At 44.0% G+C, this 18327-nt stretch overlaps 3 protein-coding genes across 3 annotated transcripts in view; 1 reads left to right on the top strand and 2 right to left on the bottom strand.

The window, feature by feature from the left end:
• The first annotated feature begins 1071 nt into the window (after positions 1-1071).
• On the top strand, positions 1072-5357 carry LOC139664195 (TOX high mobility group box family member 4-A-like). The gene is given in 10 exon segments (XM_071542942.1): positions 1072-1514; positions 1604-1669; positions 1794-1974; positions 1977-2095; positions 2251-2496; positions 2640-2960; positions 3289-3369; positions 3456-4172; positions 4488-4630; positions 5222-5357. Coding segments are annotated over 10 exon segments (2034 nt in total). The 5' UTR covers positions 1072-1412; the 3' UTR covers positions 5280-5357.
• A 2016-nt stretch (positions 5358-7373) lies between these two features.
• LOC139664201 (E3 ubiquitin/ISG15 ligase TRIM25-like) lies at positions 7374-11353 on the bottom strand. The gene is made up of 8 exons (XM_071542949.1): positions 11282-11353; positions 10806-11095; positions 10353-10661; positions 9796-9888; positions 9552-9636; positions 9255-9344; positions 8856-8912; positions 7374-7912 (listed from the first exon to the last, which is right to left on the bottom strand). Exons 2-8 carry the CDS (start codon positions 11070-11072, stop codon positions 7380-7382), a joined length of 1434 nt encoding a protein of 477 aa, XP_071399050.1. The 5' UTR covers positions 11073-11095; positions 11282-11353; the 3' UTR covers positions 7374-7379.
• Positions 11354-12168: 815 nt separating this feature from the next.
• The window catches only part of LOC139664198 (uncharacterized), a 6572-nt gene continuing 413 nt past the window's right edge, over positions 12169-18327 (bottom strand). Inside the window, exons 1-4 of the mRNA XM_071542946.1 lie at positions 17407-18327; positions 16780-17027; positions 16547-16631; positions 12169-14212 (exon numbers count right to left, since the gene is read on the bottom strand). The exon at positions 17407-18327 is cut by the window's right edge and continues 413 nt beyond it. Of these exons, the coding sequence (XP_071399047.1) occupies positions 13266-14212; positions 16547-16631; positions 16780-17027; positions 17407-17683 (1557 nt within the window). The 5' untranslated portion in view covers positions 17684-18327 and the 3' untranslated portion in view covers positions 12169-13265. The remainder of the gene's footprint in view (positions 14213-16546; positions 16632-16779; positions 17028-17406) is intronic.

Here is an 18327-nt window from a genome sequence, read left to right as displayed (position 1 = left end):
GATACACAACTTCCCAAATCACGTGAGATCCCACTGAAAACAAGATTAAGTTCTGAAAATGTTTCTAAAAGTTTCATTTAATCATCCCATGTACACGTCATAACGATATTTATCTCTGGATGATGAGCTGTTTTGTTAGGTGGCTATGATCAAATGAAGATGTCGGTAGACGGAAACAAATAACATGAACGTATGACTAGATATTGATTTTTACATGGTGATGGTAACCACATGCCATTGGATGGTGGCAACTAAAACCAAATACGTTTAAGTGTTCATCGAATTGTTTAAGGTTTACGTTTTCGCTCAAAACAGACGGCATGATCAGCGCCTGGCTTTAACGTTACTCGATTAGAATGGCTTGGCATTGCGCCTGTGCCAGTTAATTGAAAAGCTACATTTACTTGAGCCACAGTGTGGTTACTCTTCAGAAGAAAACTGATAAAAACCAAAACTATTAGGCTACAGATCGTTAACCTGGTTACCGATTTAACTACACACATCGAGTGAGATGTATTTGACAAAGATGCCAAATGAGCGAGACAGAGCATGAGAGCAATGTCGGTAATCGATTACTAATGCTTCTGCCTGGCAGTGGGAACTATGGTGCCTTCAAAGGTTCCTCATAAGCTCTTGCAGTTTCGAAGAGTTCAAGTTTTTATGATCGAAAATAGAAACAAAATGGAGCCTGTAGGCCTAAAAAGTGCAAAATTGATTTTAGTGGCTGTTGTTTCATTTCACAATTCAAGTGGCACACGAAGAGGAGAAAATGCGCATCCGATATTTAATTAATGTTTAATTAAATTACTTGACCAAAAGTTGTACTGTATACATCAGTTTTGCCATCACTGACTGGATGAGACGGCTTCCATGCGCTCCTTAAACGTAACATGTCAGCAACTAGTTATCATAGAAACTCAAGACTCCCAGTTTTGTATACCTCTTTGTTTGGCCTTTCATATACGTTCAACCTGTAGTGGCAATATTTTCGACAGCACTTGAAGGCAACACTGGCTAATGCCTAGTACGGACCCGATTTAGCCTGCTAGCATAAATCGATGGCTGTTGCCGTTTTATCTTAGGGGTCCAAACTCTGCACCCTCAGGCCGTGGCTAGATAATATTTCGTTACCATTGTAATAATTTTGGTGTTATGAGCCTCGAAAGAGGTGGCCCATGTTCCGAGTCTCCATAGAGTAACATTACTGTAGCTGAATCAGCTAATCTTATCTCCTCGACCTAATGCTAACCGGCAGCAATTAGTCTGGCTAGTGTTAGCTAGTTAGCGGTTAGCTGTCTAATGGTGGGCTTGCTAAATGGATAGGAAAATAGGTCACTATCGTTTTCAGCGAAGAGAATAACTTGTGTGATATATTACAAGGGTGCCAACGTTTAAATTAAATCCTTCCAAGAATGGACCTTAATTTTTACTCTGACCTGTCGGATGGTTGTGCTCAGAATGTTGATTCGGAGTTTTTGGACTCGCAAGCATATGGTGGATACACTGAGAATAAGGTAACGTTAGAGTATATTGGAAAAAGGCTATTTTGGGTAATGGAAATGCTGAAGTTACTCATTATTATCCGTCTGTGGTCTGTTTTCAGTATCCAGGAGGCAGTGACAATTACCTGACCATCAGTGGAGCAGGTCATCCCTTTCTTTCCGCTGAGGTAAGTGACCTGCTCATTAGATAGTCGTGCAGTATCATTACTTTGAGAATTGCATATGAGTTGCAGCTTATCAATGGCTCATTCGTGTTGTTTTACTCTGCTCTTCTTCCTTCCCCCTATTTAGCAGACATTCCATACCCCCAGCCTTGGGGACGAAGTGTTTGAGATACCCCCCATCTCTCTAGACCCAGACTCTGCCCTAAGCGTCGGTGATGTAGTGTCCCACTTCGGAGAACTGTCCGACGGGTCAGAGGGTGCTGGGGGACCCTCGGGCTCTGGCAGCCTTGTTAGCAACCTGGTAGTGGGGCCAATGACCCGTCCTTCGCCTCCACCTTTGTGAACCCTGGCTCCCAAGGCCTGGAGCACCTGAATCTGGGGGTGATGAGCCAGGCCGGAGGGGGGGCTCTGCTCAGTTCCTCGGCACTGGTGAGTGCTTTACCTGTTGAGAGGTGTTTGTACTGTTATGTGCTAGTGTTCACCATCCCAGCATTATCTGTTGATTCAGGACAATGACGTATCTTTGTCTTGGTAACCAGAACATTCTGATAACACTTTGCCTCGGCCTGTCCCCCTACCCGCAGGAACTTGGCAATTCCAATGGGTCACATTTTAGCAGCTCCTCCCCCATGACCATTGACGTCCAACTTGGCGATATCGGTCATGGGCTTTTGGGAAGCAGTCAACTGTCCACTATTAACCAAACAGAGCTGGGACTGGGTCTTGGTAGTGGGAACATTCTACCTCGGTCAAAGACACTTGACCAGCCGCTGTCGGCAACACCCTCTCCAGCCGGCTCCCTGCAGGATGAAGACATGGATGACTTCAGGGTGAGGGTTCACATCTGTGGAGACCTAGTTTCATGTTTGCTTGCGTGCATCACAGTCGATCTTGCTTAACTGTGTTGCAACTAACATGGGCTGTCCCTCTCTCCCACTTTCTCCCTCCCTGCCTGCACACTTCCGCTCAGAAGAGTGTGCTGGTGGACTCTCCCATGTCTCTCTCCTCCGCCTCTGTCCTCTCCCACATGTCCTCCCATCCAGCTCCCCCGTCCTCTGTCTCCCCGGCCGCAGCCAGGAGGGGCGGGGGCAAGCCGGCCACAGTGGCCTCAGCGCCTCCCAATGGGAGGAATAAGAAAGACCCCAATGAGCCCCAGAAGCCCGTGTCAGCCTACGCCCTGTTCTTCAGAGACACCCAGGCAGCCATCAAGGGCCAGAACCCCAACGCTTCTTTTGGAGAGGTGTCAAAGATCGTGGCCTCCATGTGGGACAGTCTGGCTGAGGAGCAGAAACAGGTATGCGCACATGCACATTTAGTCACTGACACTTAAAGGCATTGTTTGTTGTTGGTGAAGAAGTGGATGCCCCCATGTGAAGGGTCTCATTCCAAAATGCAATATATCATTCTTGAACAGATGTCTTTCAAAAAACAAAGACTATTCTGTCATCTAAAATCTAACCACTGTATAAGAAAATGTCTTAAGATAAATCAACTTCAGTGCATACTTTGCTTTTAGGCTCTCTTTCTTGATATTTACAACCCACTTTGAAGTTGAAAGTTGGTGAAAGATATTGACTAATGGTATTTATTTGTAACAGTTGTACTTGTTTTGTCTCCACTAGGTGTATAAGAGAAAGACGGAAGCAGCGAAGAAGGAGTATTTGAAAGCGTTGGCAGCTTATAGAGCCAACCAGCTCTCACAGGTAAGATCATCTTGTCCTCCAAAGAAAAACCTCTTTTTTTTCATTTATTTGGCTTGTCTAACTCATCTCCCCTATCTTTACCCCAGCCTTCCAGTGAGGTGATGGAGACTGGTCCTCCACCTCCTCCACCGGCAGTCAACCCGACTCCTGCGGCCCCGTCCTATGCTGCCCACCAGCCCATCCGTCTGCCTCATACCAGCCCTGAAGAGAACACCATCACCAACATTTGTGCCTCCAACATAATCCTGGACGTCCCGGAGGTGACCACACGTTCCCGCACCGGGGCAAACAAAGTGTCCGCAGCTCCCCCGGCCCAGCCCATCACCAAGATCATAATCTCCAAGCAGATGCTGCAGGCCGGGGGCCAGGTGGTGACCGTGCTGCCAGGAGGGGTGCGCACCTTGCAGCCCGCGGTCTTTGTGTCAGGCGCCTCACGCCAGCCCCCTCCGCTGCAGCAGATGCAGAACGCGCCGCCTCCGCCGCGGCTCCAGCAGATGGCGCCTGCGCCGCCCCCCTTACAGGCCAAGCCCCGCGAGGGAAGCGCCGCGCCGGGCCTCCCCGTTTCCGTCACCGCCACGCCTCCGCCTCCGCTCCAGATCAAAATCGTTCCTGCCTCCTTGCAGGGCAAAGAGGCCGTGCCAATTATTGTTACCACTACAGCGGCTGCCAACTCAGTCGCGTCATCCACTGTGCCTACATCTGCCCAGTCCGCACCCATGGTGGCGGTGCAGGTGGTGAATTCCAACGACTTGCCGGGCAATCCAGAAGAGGAGGTGATTGCAGAAGTGTTGCCTTCAGAAGAGGTAAATAGTGAAGCAGCTTTCTCCACAAATTAAAAATGGTAATATAGTGTGTCCTGTAGAATTGTTTGTACATGTGGGGGTAATTTTGACTCCGGTTTGTTCGTGGGTCCAAATCAGAATCAGTTCTCTAGTATGATGTCTAGTGTTGCAGTTAAAGAATGGCATTGTTAGTTGTATTTTTTAGCAGACTAAGCAGACCAGACCAGAGGATGAACTTTCATTGTGTTTATATTTTTCTAGTTGTGGGGGGCCACTAAATCAGTGCACAGGCTATATTGGGTAATGACATTAATTCTGCTTTTTAAATAATTTCAGGATGAGATGGAGCTGAATGAGTCCAGTGACGCCCCCTCTGCCCTGAGTGTGTGTGTAAGGGCCGGCTGTAATAACCCAGCAGTGGAGAGCAAAGACTGGGACAAAGAGTACTGCAGCAACGAATGTGTAGCCACTCACTGCAGGTGTGTCGGGGGTTGAAACTCTTATTTGGAATATGGAAATTATGGAAATAGGATTCTTTCAACAAGAACCTGAGAGTTGCACAATTATTGGTGGATATTGGCCATTTGACACATAATCTACATGTAGTTCTCTGATAATACACAAGAGACCATTGCACTTATTTGGTAAATTTTAAGATGTTCACATTTACTACAAACATTTAAGAACAACTCTTGGTATTTGTGTGTTAGAAGTCTTTATGTTAGGAGAGTGGTGTGATCATGATTTATGGCAAGTAACAATGAATTTAATTGGTTCCATAGCCTTCAGTGCAGCTCTCTGTCGCACGCCCTGTGATCCAAATTTGAAGGATACATAACAAATAGATGTCCACCTATATTTTAGGCAAATACCACAGAAAATAACCCACAGAGATATAGGATATTGTCAATTTTCCTACACAAGTATTGATATTTGTATTAGACGCAAAATATTTGTGTTGGTCCGGCCCTCTTCCAGTCATTGAACATATTTGAACTACATAACCAGACCATGTACCATGATAATGCCTGACCAAGAACCTTTTCTTTCTGCTTCTTTGTCTCTTTCAGGGATATATTCATGGCCTGGTGCTCCATCAGGAATCAGAGCATGGGAACAGTGAAATAAACAGCAGACGATGCTAATCGGAGATAAATAGGATGCCTGTTTTTCAAAGGCACTGGGTGTTAACAGTTAAAGGATGGATGCAGTGAGGCAGAAGACACGGGGCCTGATCAATAGCTTCATACAGCAGTATGTATGCCAACTAGACTAATGCATTCAGAGCAGTAGGCTTTTTTTCAGCAAGTTCAATCAGAAATTGGTGGTATACAAAAAATGTCAAAATTTCACTACAAATGCCTGTGTGTCATAGTTCTTTCAATGTTTTGTACATGTACATTTGGTGCGGTTGCTATTCAGGAAATAAACAGGAAATATTGCTAAATGCAACCATCTGCTGAATGTAGACAGAAATTTCATGCTGGTGGTTTTGGCATACAGACCATTCTAACTAAATTGCAGGTACAGAACTGTCTGCAGTGTGGATTATAATGTTGTTGCAGCTTTCAGTCAGGCCCCAGTGGACTGAAGGGCTGCTACAGAAAAGATGAGCACAATGGACCATGAAAGACATTCAACAGAACAGAATTGGAAACGCACTCATACAGACTCATCGCGTTAAGGGGATGGGGGGGGGTCTTTATTTTCTGATATAACAACAGCCCATACAGGTTAGTACTCTTGTACTGTAAAAGTCTGTTACAGGAGTTAAAGTGGGATTCTGTTTCTCCAAGCTCATAGTCTCTGCTCTGACAGAGAAGGTGAATATTTGTACCTTTTTTACAGCAGCTAAAGGCATTGATGGTATAAAGCTAACTGTCAAGTTCAGCCTTTTTGTACATAACTAAAACATAGGATTTGAGATCCATGCTCTGAAGTCTTTTGGTGCCTCATGTCTCTTGTATTAAGCAGGAGAGACGGACTCTACAACATTTCAATTGAGTTTGCTTTATTTAAATGAAGAAATGTCTTAGTTTGAGGGAAAAAATACTTTGTATCACAGAGAATATTTGGCTTTTGTACTGAGGTTATTTGCCTTTTAGGCGTAAGATTGCCTTGATTTTTTTTGTAAAAGATTCTGTGTTCAGTTCATTGTCAATTGATGAAAAATCAAGTTTACTTTGACTTTAATGTTTTCTTAATAAATGAGCAATAAACTAGTGGTTTTCTCATCTTGCCTTGTCCTTGTTCCGATTCCCTTTGGACATATTGAGATGAATAAGAGATGCAACCTTATTCATTCCATGTAAAGGTTAATCATTAAGGGTAGACTCCAAAAGCTGAATGTGTCTGCTCCAAAACATAAAGGAAAATAAAGGTTGATGGGTGAAATCAGTGAGGTGTGCCCCTTTGTTCCAGAAAGTCATTCCTTTACACAGGGAAATGGGGAAAGATAAACCCACCCAAACTAAATGGCACTTAATCTAATCTTAGCACATTTATGACACCAGAACAAGAAATTGATAACAGCTAGGCTATGTGGCACGTAGCTTCACAAATTCATGATTCCTTACATCATCCTTCATTATACCCTCATAAAAAATATCATTTGACAGTGTTATTTTACAGAGCGAAGGCTTCTGGTTTATAGTACTCCTGACAATTGTTATTTTTGACTGGAACATTTTCATACCAACTTTTCCAGGTGCTTCTCATCCTCTTCCTTGGATTTGTAGTATCCATCACAGTGTGTTACCAAACTCTTTCCCACATTTGATTTTTTTGACAATGTGTAGTCAGGAATGTCTGAGTGAAAAGGAGCAAATGTGAATAATAAATAGCCCAAACTGTTGAGAAACTTTGTACTACCAGACCAACTCATAAAGTCCCTATCATGACCCTTGACAATGCACAACAAGTATTTCACAGTTTGATTTATGATTAAATATATATTCTCAAGCAAAGGAGAAATCAAATAATCACACCTAGTGTACATAACATACAGCTATATACAATATAAAAATATACCTGAGATAAAATTAGATTGCAAATATTGCATTCCTTGTTTTTAGACCCAAGGTCAAGTCCTAAAATGTCTCTAACTTCCCACATTTACATCCACTTTCAATGAGGCTCAACAGTTATTCTACTGGATTACTATCATGGTTAAACTGAGATGTGATCCATGCAGTCTTGGTCCAGTGCTTGCTAAGTTATCAGGGTCATTCAGCGGACTTTGACAATGGAGACTCTGCTAGGTGGATCCACACGGTAAAGCCCCAAGCCCAGGCACACCGGTTGAGTCAACTTAGCCTGGAACTCATGCAGCTGGGTAAACGTGGGACCCACCGCAGTAAAAGTGATGGTGCCTTTCTCAAAATTCACAATTACCGCTATTCGGTTGCTCGTCAAGGCCGCAGAGAGAACTTTCTTGGCTTTGTTATGGTAGGCGAACAGCTGGCCCTTGTCGTTGCGCGTCAGGCTCCAGGAGTGTGCATTGGTTCCGAAGGCGCTGTTGTCTTTGCCCTTGCGTCGGATACTCTTGTAGGACACGGCGATGTCCCAGTATCCCTCGGCCTCCACCTCCCAGAAGTGGGTACCAGAGGCGAAGCACTGGGTGGAGAGGACCTGCGGGGCTTCGTCAAAGCGAGCCTGCCGGCTGGGATAGTCCAGCTTGGTTTTCACTCGCTCTACAGAGCGGAGGTCAGGGGAGACGCCAAGGAACGGACTGGCAGTGTCCAGGTCCAGTGTGAGAGTACCTGAGAGACACATACACACAGTATTGATACTACCCCAATTTGTAATATTCACAAGTTAAAGTGGTAATCCGCAAGATTCTTTGTGACATCTTTGGTGATAAGCAGTCGTTAATGTGTTTGTTTTTGCACGGTGACATCTTTTTTTGGATTTTCTGTTGATGCAGTTTGAGTATCTGTAGGCGCTCTTTTCTTTGTCTGTTCAGCCATGGTGGCTATCTTTCATGCTAACTACCCAGTTCTTCTTCTACTTAGTCCAAACAAACCACTGCTGCTGGAGACATAAAGCACATCACTAGGATATTTTACTTTAAATATCTTCTGCAATACAAGGCAACAGTAAACATGGCATCCCCCACATATGATGAGGTCATTGTTCAGGCTAATCTTTTAAAATGATGTTACCCAATGCTTGTACAGTATAGAGTTTGGTCTTTGTGTGCTGTCAGGTGTCATATCTCAGACACCACTGATGTGTTTGTACATTGTCAGCATTTCACTAATTAGCAAAAAGGGTACAAATTTTAAGATTGTTGATATTTAATTATAGCACCTCCAACAGTGCCAAAATGCATAATCCCTCCAGGTTTCATCAAAATCTAACCAGTGGTGTCTGAGATATCACATTTGAGTTTTACATTTTTACCATTAATTTTAGCATATCATTTGGCTAATTTGCATGATTTGTGAGGATAGTTGTGTGTGTGTAGCAAGTTTCGACTGTTGTGGGAGTTCAAATTTTGACCTTTAATTATAGCGGCCTCATTTGGCCACTATATGTATTTTTTAAAATGTTGGTTCACAATGCGAAGATAGCCTCCAGAGTCCCACCCCGCCAATGCTTAGAGAACAATTAAAGGCAGAGACCTTATTGTTTGTGATTGCCTTTAACCAATAAAAATACCATTTTGACCGCATGTTTTCAACAGATGACAACTTTGCTTACCTAGTTCTTCTATCTTTGGAACCGTGTGCTCCTGCAGTGGATGATCAACCAAGAATCCTATGCAGGGATTAAAAAGAATGTTATTTCTATAGGGATTTTCATCGTAATAAAACAGAGAATGCATCTAGCAGGTTGGTCTAGTGGTTAAGTTGCTTGCCCTGAAACTAGACAGTCACAAGTTTGATCCCCAGTGTGTCCAAGTGTGTCAAGTTCTGTTGAAGTGAGCGAGACGAGGAACCCCTCCATGCTCCAGTGCAGCATTCCTGCACTTTGACCCCTCTGGTGACCCATAAATCCAAAGACTAGCAAACTGCCCCACACAATATGGCAACTGAGGTGTTCTAAAAAATCCTGAAGTAAATGCTGTGTCATACTATGCCTGCCTGCACTCATTCTTACCTGCAATGGTAGAATAGATATGGTGCACCCGAATCTGCTGCTTGTCCAGCGCCTCTGTGAGCGTCTGGTTCTCCACAGAGTAGCTGTAGGCTGGTTGGAAACAAATCATCCAGTCAGTCAAACATAGGCGTCATTGAGCTGCGTTCACACACTCACACCGTACAAACACATGTACACACATGTCCAAAACTAGGCTTGGTCATTGACATCTACCTAAGAGGTGGATAGAAATGAAGATAATATTAGATGTAATGACTTGGGAATCTTTTCAAATGTTTATCATTGGCATCCCCTTACCATAATACAGAACAATGAACCACAGGCAGAGCAGGACCACTGTGACACTGTTAAGGTAGGAGTCGCCAGGGTTCACTTTCTGCTTCTGTCAAGATACATATCAGATCAATGAAGTGTTAAAAATTAACAGAATCTATATCCCATGAAATTACTGATATTCAAGAGATTGTTTACATCTACGCATATAACTTAAGTCAAATGCATTATGCTTTCTAATGAGCATTTGGTAATAAATGGGGCTCACTTCACGCTGGATGTCTTCTTGCAGTCTTTTGATGGAGTCTGTGGATTCATTAATTTGTCCCTCAAGTGAGCTGAAGCGCTGGTCCATGTAGTCCTGTTTTACACACACGCACACGCACACACACACACACTTTAATACGTTGTATTTCTATAAGCATTGCCTTTATTTTGTGCTATACAGTGTTTGCAGTTGTGGAAATGTGTGTGTCTGCCTGTTGGTCTGTGCATGGGGTGGGGTGGGTAGTTTCTCTGTGTATGGAGTGGGGTGGGGACCGCAGTTGAGCGTCTAAGTATTTTTAAGAGTCTCAGGAACCAGAAAATCCTGTTTCTCCACAACACAATCTGACCTACGATCAGGGATGGGGATTTCCTCGCCGTGTTCCAGTAAGTCCACTCTGTTTACAAGAAACAAACTGTTGCTACCCTACCCTACCTTTGCAAAACCAAACTGATACAATGTACTCCTGAGAATGCCAACTTACGGTAGATTACTACAACCTTTAGACTGTGTGCAGTAGGGTAACAGAGTGTTATACAGGAGTGGTACATAAAACTCACCGTCAGCTTCCTCCCCAGGATGCTGGAGGACTCGGCGGCCAGGTTCAGCTGCTTGCTCTCCAGGGCGCAGAGGTTGCAGATGTAGCGCCGGGACGTGTTGCAGTAGTACTTCAGCACCTCGTCCTCGTGCTGCGGGCACTTCCTCTTCTGGAGGTCGGCCAGGGGCTTGACCAGGGGGTGGCCCGTGAACACCGGCAGCTTTAGGTGGCCCTTGACGTGCTCCTTGCACAGCGACACCTCGCACTTCAGACACGTTTTCTCCGCCAGCGTGGTCTTCTCCGGGCAGCAGTCGCAGTACACACTTTCTGTCTGCTTGGCCTGCAGTCAAAAAACATAAAACATTTTGGAAGAGGGAAAGGGGCAACGCGTGCTAGACATTTGTCCACATGTAAGGACTACTGGTCACACTCCTGAACATTAAGCAGAAAAAGAAAAAGAAAAACAAATGTTCACAACAAGTACCCTCCTCCTCCAGTTCTCTTTGTAGTCCTCTGCGATGTTGGCCAGCGCGTAGCTCTTCTGTACCCCGATGGTCTTTCCAAAGTAAGCCCTGCAGTCCGGGCAGCGGAAGGGTATTTCTGAGGAATGGTCTACCATGCCCTCTAGACACACCATGCACATGCTGTGTCCGCAGGGCAGCTGGCGAGGCTCTTTGAAGATGTCCTGACAGACTGGGCAGGTCAGCAGCACCTCAAGCGGGGTCTTCTCCTCACTGGCCATCTCGTTCCCAGTACTTTTTCCTTCTAAGAAAGCAAGTGTGAGTCAGACAAGTGGACAGGAAAGGGTTAACTGCAGAGAGGTTATAGACGGTGGCTGGCTCGCTCGCTCGCTCTCTATGCAAACACATTCCAAGTCATTTGTTTTGAATACCCATAAGCAAAACCAGTGTTGTGGGAGCATATACACTAAAATGACTGCCTAATGCCTACCTTTAAAGTCCTTAGTTTTGCTTATCTTCTGTCGTATGTGCCCACTGTCAAAAGTGAAAGCATTTTTGAGTTTATGCTTGTACTTCCTGGTTGGGGCGGGACATAAGAGGAGGGATCAAGAGTCAGTTATGTAGGACTCTAAATATGAGATCCCAATTTCAAAGTTTAATATAGAAAAACTATAAAATGAAAATATCATTAGTAACAAATTAACAAATAAGCATATTGCTTAAACTGCTACTTTTTCAGGATTTGAAAAAGAGGAAACAAAAAATATGAAATGCATGTGTAAGGAAATGTTTCAGAAAATACTGTTTCTCACTTTCTAAGAGGCAAAAGCCATCTGTAATGTTTATGTAAGGAACAGACATTTCACTTCAGTAGAATTTGTCACTGTATAGTGTGGATATGCCCATATGAGCATTACCAAACTGTGTTGTGTTTGAGGAAGTCGTTTCACCTACTTGGGTTTATCTATAACAAAAGCCATAAAACAATCTTGAATGCCAAAGGTGACCCCAGATTACTGGGTCAATTACTGATGGGAATTGTTCATAAACTCCCTGAACTAGATCAAACTGAGTTAGGAATGTTTATAAATTGTACCAAATTGCACTTTAAGGTGGGGTATAAGATTATGATAGACTCATTGAAAATTCAGCTTTCTGGCTTGAACCACCATGGTTATGAAGGCACCTGTATGAGTGGAGTGCTGTGGTGGAAAGTGTTTCTGTGCATAACATAACTGCGTCACTGGAATTCCCACAAAGCCTGTAGACACTTCCCGTAAACCAAGTGTTGTCTGATCATAGTTCAAATAACAAAATAACTGCATCATCTATGGGCCAGAAAAAAAATGGCTTTTTTATTAATACACAAGAGGCTTAAAAGACAATTTGAGAGAAATGGTATCTAGTATCAGAATTCCAAAAAGGTGAAAAAAGACATTTGTCAATTTACAATATCAAGGAATGTTGTGGAGGAATATAAAGCTCCAACTTGGGTATGGGTTTAAAAAAAAAGCAAACTTCCATTAGGTTTTGATATGTATATGCATATGTAAGCCTATCATAGTACAAAGGTTCATTCCCAAGTTGTGTTTTTTTGTTTTTTGTTTTATATTGAAACTTGAATTTCTTCTCTTAAACATCAAGCTCATTTTCTTTAATAAAAAATAAAATACAAAGTTGGAAGAATGGATAAAAGGTCCTTTTCAGTTCACCACATACATTCAGTATACATAAAATGAATACAAAATCTAAAAACTTTTGGTAAGTTTTGGTAAGAGACATGAAGGTAAAAAAAAAAAGGTTTAGCATACACAGAATGGAACAGATAGACATCTATAACAAACACACATCAGTAACACTATATATATATATGTATATACACATGTATATACACACTGTATATATATATATAACCGTCACATAGAAAAAGCTGACAAGTCGCTATCTGTATTTTACACTAAAAAGAGAAGCCCCATCATACAATCACAAGGCATCTCCTAACTGCAAAACCCCATATGACCCCTTAATGCTAAAACCAACATCTCACAGGCAGAAGAACCTGTGAGAACAGTGACAACACATGAAGAGTTCGCTCTGGTACATTGTCCCACTCTAAAAAGGATGGTCCACATTTACAGGATGCGGAACTATCATGTGGAATTTAAAAAAAAACAGAAACCAAAAAACATCAGTAGTCAGTGTTTTGAAAAACTTGTCCTTGACCATCACAATCCCTCTTAGTTTTCTTTATTAATAAAATCAGAACCTTTCAGTCCTCAAAATGACCCAGTAATGCAAACTTAAGCAGGATAATGGATTCTGAGTAAAACAGTTCTGTCTTGGAGTCGTTTAACTTTTCGAATCAGCTTTACATTACAGTTGTCTACAGAAGCAGTAGTGATGTCAATTTGAGGTAGAACTTCGTACAACCCGCGCAACCAGCCAACAGCGTCTGCTTTACACAGCGTATTTTTCTACAAGCCAGCAATTTTCCTGAACGAAGGGACAAAGATTCCACACTGCGTGAGATTATGTTTCTCGAGATTCCTCAAGATCCTGTAACTCTTTCCACATATGGTGCAGTTAAACGGCTTTTCTCCAGTGTGAAACCTCAGATGAGCTTTTAGATTGTCCCGAAGGCGGAAGCTTTTGCCGCAGTGGGTGCAGGTGTGCGGCCTCTCGCCCGTGTGGAACCTCTCGTGGCGGCGGAGGCTCTTCCGCAGGGCGAACGTCTTGGAGCAGTGGGCGCACGCGTACGGCCTCTCGCCGGTGTGGAAGCGCTCGTGCCGCCGGAGGATCTTCCTCCGCTTGAACTTCTTCGCGCAGATGCTGCAGGCGTACCCGCCGCGGGAGTGGGCGACGACCCGCTGGAGCCGCCACACGCCGTTCCCGCACCGGGTGAAGCAGCAGAGGCGGTGGCCCGTGTGGAGGCCCTGGTGGTGGCGGAGGTCTTTGGGCAGGGGCCACCCCGTTTTGCGGTCGGCACAGTGACCTTTATCGGCGTCGGTGGCGAGCGTCGCCCCGGCTTCGGGCACCGTCGACAGGTTCACCAGCTGTACCGCGCAGGGTCTCATCAGCTTCGGGTCCGGAGAGCTCAGTTTCAGTTTCAGCTGGAGGTGGTTCTCCGTCTCCGTCGCGGTGTGGATCCGTTCCCAAACCCGGACCAGCGGAGGAGCCGCGGCTCCGTCCGAAGGGGACGGGCTGTAGGCCTTGCCCTCGGCGGTGCCGACGCTGGCATGCTGAGGCTCCACCTGAACCGGCTCCTCTAAACGTACAGGTTCTGGGGCTGGGAACTCCGCTTTCAGGATCAGTGGGCAAACAAACTTAACTTGGCTCCCAGCAGTCACATCACTCTTCTCTGGTTGGATCAGGAGAGGCTTCTGCTTAACTGGGGAGCTCTGCGAAGATCCTGGTTTTACATCTGCAGAGACAGAAAAAGAGTAGATACAGTTTAAATCATAATGTAGATTCCCTTCTCCTTCTCGACATTCCTCCACCTTTTCCCATTTGTGCCATGGCCCTCCCTGAACTAGATCAACACTTGTCAGGTTCCTGACAAGCTCAAATCCCTCCGTCACGCCGGCTTCAGGGTTTCCGGGTCCCTCCAACCCAAATCCAGAGTTGCCATGTCCCTCCATACAGCGATCAGGGTTCCCTTCCTGTTCAGAGCTTCCAAAGTTGCCATGTCTGTTGTATGGATCCTATCCTGAGTGACAGCTCACACTACCTAACCTCATTTTACCGCATTTCCCGCCTTGCTCACTTGCATCTCATTTTTCTACACATGGAATCAACAGTATTTCATCAAAACCGTTTCCTTGGTGATGATAGTCTACATAGGTTTACAAGATACAGGGGTCCAAATGAGCTCTAAAAAGGCCACCATCTTTGGGGCGCAATTTTTGGGGGGATTGTATTTGAGGCAATAAAGGAATTAAAAAATATTTTTTTATTCTGGGAAATAAACAGAACATAGAAGAGTTAATGAAATTGCTCAGCTATTCTCCCAGGTGAGGCAATATAAAAAATGTAGCTTAGCTTAGTTAGACTTCTGTTTATTTTGTTGTTAAATTTGGTCTTGATGGAAGCTAGACTCGACTCCCTAACATGGGTCGTTACAACTGGGTTTTTTATAGTGCAATATGTAATTCAGTTCCTGGTGTGTTATTTCTATAATGATTTCATTGAATGGCTGCTAAACAAAGATTAACTCATGGTTACAATGAATAAACAAAATTTAACAAAAAAATCTGGGGGAAAAGTTGTATGTTTCTTTGTCAGACAGAGTGTACCAGTTGTTTGGCTGCCATATTTTCTAAAACTTATTTAAATTCTAACCAAAAACAGTGACCCCTGCTGCCCAAAGGCAATAATTCATCACAATATACATTGGAACAGAGATTACAACTGAAATGGTAATTTTATCATGAAGAGTTTCATTAGGATAATGCAAATTTCTACACATTACATGCATACGAATAACTGTTCTGAGGCTGAACAAATATGCCCATATGTGACTTTCCACTACAGAAGATACACCACAAAACATTTATATATATTATATTATTTATTTATAAATAGCTTGATTCTTAGTTATGTATAAGCGTTTTTTATTGTGCCAGTGAAACTGCAATCTGAAAATACTGTCCCGATTAAAAAAGTGGCAATTCTGGACCTTAATTGAACCTTTATTTCTTCGTTATTACTTGGACTTCAGAGCGCAAACTCCATATCTATTCATGTGGCTGGTTAAAGAATGTGTTTGAGGAAACTGACCAATTCTGAGAAATAGGTGTGACAGCCTGCTTGATTGAAGATGGAATGACTTTATATAAACACTGTTGAGGGGAAAACACACCCTATAATTAAAAGTCCGGTGTTGCTTTAATAGAAAAGTATTTTCTGTCTGGCAACCCATACTGATGATTCAGAGTTTGGGTCATATCCCAGAGAGCCGACTCCATCATATGAAAGAACATTATTTCTTTTGCTACTTGACAGTGAAATGCTGAATCAATCTCCATTGTTCCAGAACGTCTTACGTCTCTCTTGCTGTCCTCTTATATAGTGTGAGGGCAAGCACTGTTTTGTTATATTTCTGTCTTTTTCTGACACACACTCGTCATGTAAATCTATATTAGTCCAAATTAATGCGCTCGCCTTTTTCATCCAACTTGAATCAAAGATGACGTTAGGTGATGCTACTGAACAGGTTCCGTAACATTTTTTATACTGTACTACAACTGATGCTGATTGGCATGAACTGCTTCTGCCAGACGCTCCACTGACCGTTTTTACCCGACTGTCGGTCAGCGTGTTCTGACCTTGAGACACCTTCTGCGCTCTGATGCTTCAGTGTTGTTGCAGGTGCATGGAGCAAACTTCAGATAAAGTAAAAAGTAAAAAGTAAAAAAAAAAAAAGTCTGCATTAGCAGGACAACGGAAAATTGAACAGAGATGAGTCACTTAAAATTTCCTCATACAATCAAGCAGAGATAAAGATCAGCCTGTGACTCCAGTCCCTCCCTCTTACAGTGAATGTCCCAAAGTTCACAAGAAAAGCCAATTAATGACAGAACCAAGAGGATCATCATACCTCATCACAATAGCAAGTCTGATCTTAATAAGTAATAGGTTTGGTTTTAAGTGTTCCTTTACTTTTAAGCTTGTCACGATGCATTTGTGTTAATAAATTGATTGTGTTATGTTGACACACACATAAATTTCAACATACACCCTCATCATTCTTCCTTACCAGGGACGACAACTTCTGTTTTGGGCTCAGTGATGGTTGGACACTCAAAGGCTTCAAGGCTGCTCTCCTCCAACAACGCCACATCCTGAAGGACAGACACAACAACATGACCGGTGAGGAACGAAGGACAACAAAACTGTAACACCGGTCCAGTGGTCATGTCACAGCCCTTGATATTCCAGCATTTTACATCCATAATCCATATTTGTGCTTATGTATCTTTTGCTTCTAACTTTTTCTGCTGGATGGATTCGCTCCGCTTCCACCTGTGATTTAAACCCCTCTGCACGCCCACTGATGTTCTCTGTGATGAGGGACCACTCGGGGTCAACATGGTCATCATCCTCAACCAGGAGGAAGTCTGCTGGAATGGGATCCCCCTCTTCCTCTTCCTCTTCGTCCCCTTCCTCCTCCTCCTCCTCCTCCTCCTCCTCCTCCCTGCACTCTTTCAAACAATCACCATCTGAGAGGAACAGGGGAGCTGTGGAGAAGTGGGGGGAGGGGTAAAGAAAGAGGGACACAAACATTCCTTTAGATCCGGAGGAGGGGGGGATTACTACGATGGGAGGACCCTGCTGAGTCCCGTCTAACAAATCACTTACAAATCATTAACAAATGACCACAATGTATGTTTAATTCAAACCATGATAGTAAGGAATTAACTACCAAGAATTGTATGCACACCTGCATCTGGCTACATGCAAAGCACAGCGTCTTGCATTAAAACGACGCAACACCGTGTTGTCGGTTTCATCATGCATCCCAAATACTTCGTAACGCGCTGCAACAAAGTCAACAAACCACCAGCCGAGCCTGGTCGCGCGCTGCAACAGGAAGTCACAGCCAGCTACAAATCATACCTGAAAGCTCTAAAGGCGAGTAAATGTCCTCGTCCACTTGCACCCCGACGCTGCGCAGGAGTTTACTGTCCGCACTCGCTAAACAACCCAGCGTCTCCACGGTTTGGTTCGGTCCGGTTGTGTTCTCGGTGCGGCCGAGCTGGCCGGCCGAGGCTCGGTATCGGCTCTCGAACAGTCGGGTGAGCTCCACCGTGGCAGCTTTGAGCAGCGCGCCCAGCACCGACTCCACCTGGGCCTGCAGGTTCACCTCGCCGCCCGACATGCTGTCTACACTCATCAAGCTACGGCTGTGAATTCACACGAACGGGAAACAAGGCCATGGAGGTTTACAGAAATCAAGAGAGAGCTCTATTTACCACGGACGACCACATGGTTTGGTGAAAATAGGGGCGTGTCACGTTCTCGACGCAGGCGCGCCAAATGCTGGGAGGCGGGGGAGTCACGTGACCTAACAAGGGCGAAGCAGTTTTTTTTTGAAAACATGAAGAGAAAAAATACAACAATCTCTCATATTCTCTTATTTTGGCACTGTCTCTTAAGCCCAGCTAACTTGATTGTTCATATATATTATATTTGTATTTCCTCTGACGTTTTTGTTTGTTCCTTTTACAACCTTGCCTTCATTTCCTGAACCAATGTAATTTTGTCATTTTTAATACTCTTGGAAGAAGCTCGGTTTGAGATGTTATCTATCTTGTTATGCACATTTCCTTAGAGAGAAAAGACTGGTGTGAAAAGTGTGGACCAAAAGGTTTCACTCCTGCCTACTTCCGTCTTCTGTTCTTGTTTTTGGCCAAGAGCCAACATAAGTGTTTTACATCTGGTGAAAAATCTTCTTTTGCAAGTAACTATTTGATTTAGCCAAATCACATTTGAAGGTCTTAGTAAACAACTGATGACGTTGTGAGACCTTGACACGGG

The sequence above is a fragment of the Centroberyx affinis genome, unplaced genomic scaffold (genome assembly GCF_046629955.1).
Source record: "Centroberyx affinis isolate AG114_WGS23_722 - 3 ecotype Tasmania unplaced genomic scaffold, CSIRO-AGI_Caff_v1 ptg004204l_1, whole genome shotgun sequence".
In the NCBI taxonomy this organism is placed as follows: Eukaryota; Metazoa; Chordata; class Actinopteri; order Beryciformes; family Berycidae; genus Centroberyx; species Centroberyx affinis.
This window is presented reverse-complemented; position numbering and strand designations above follow the sequence as displayed.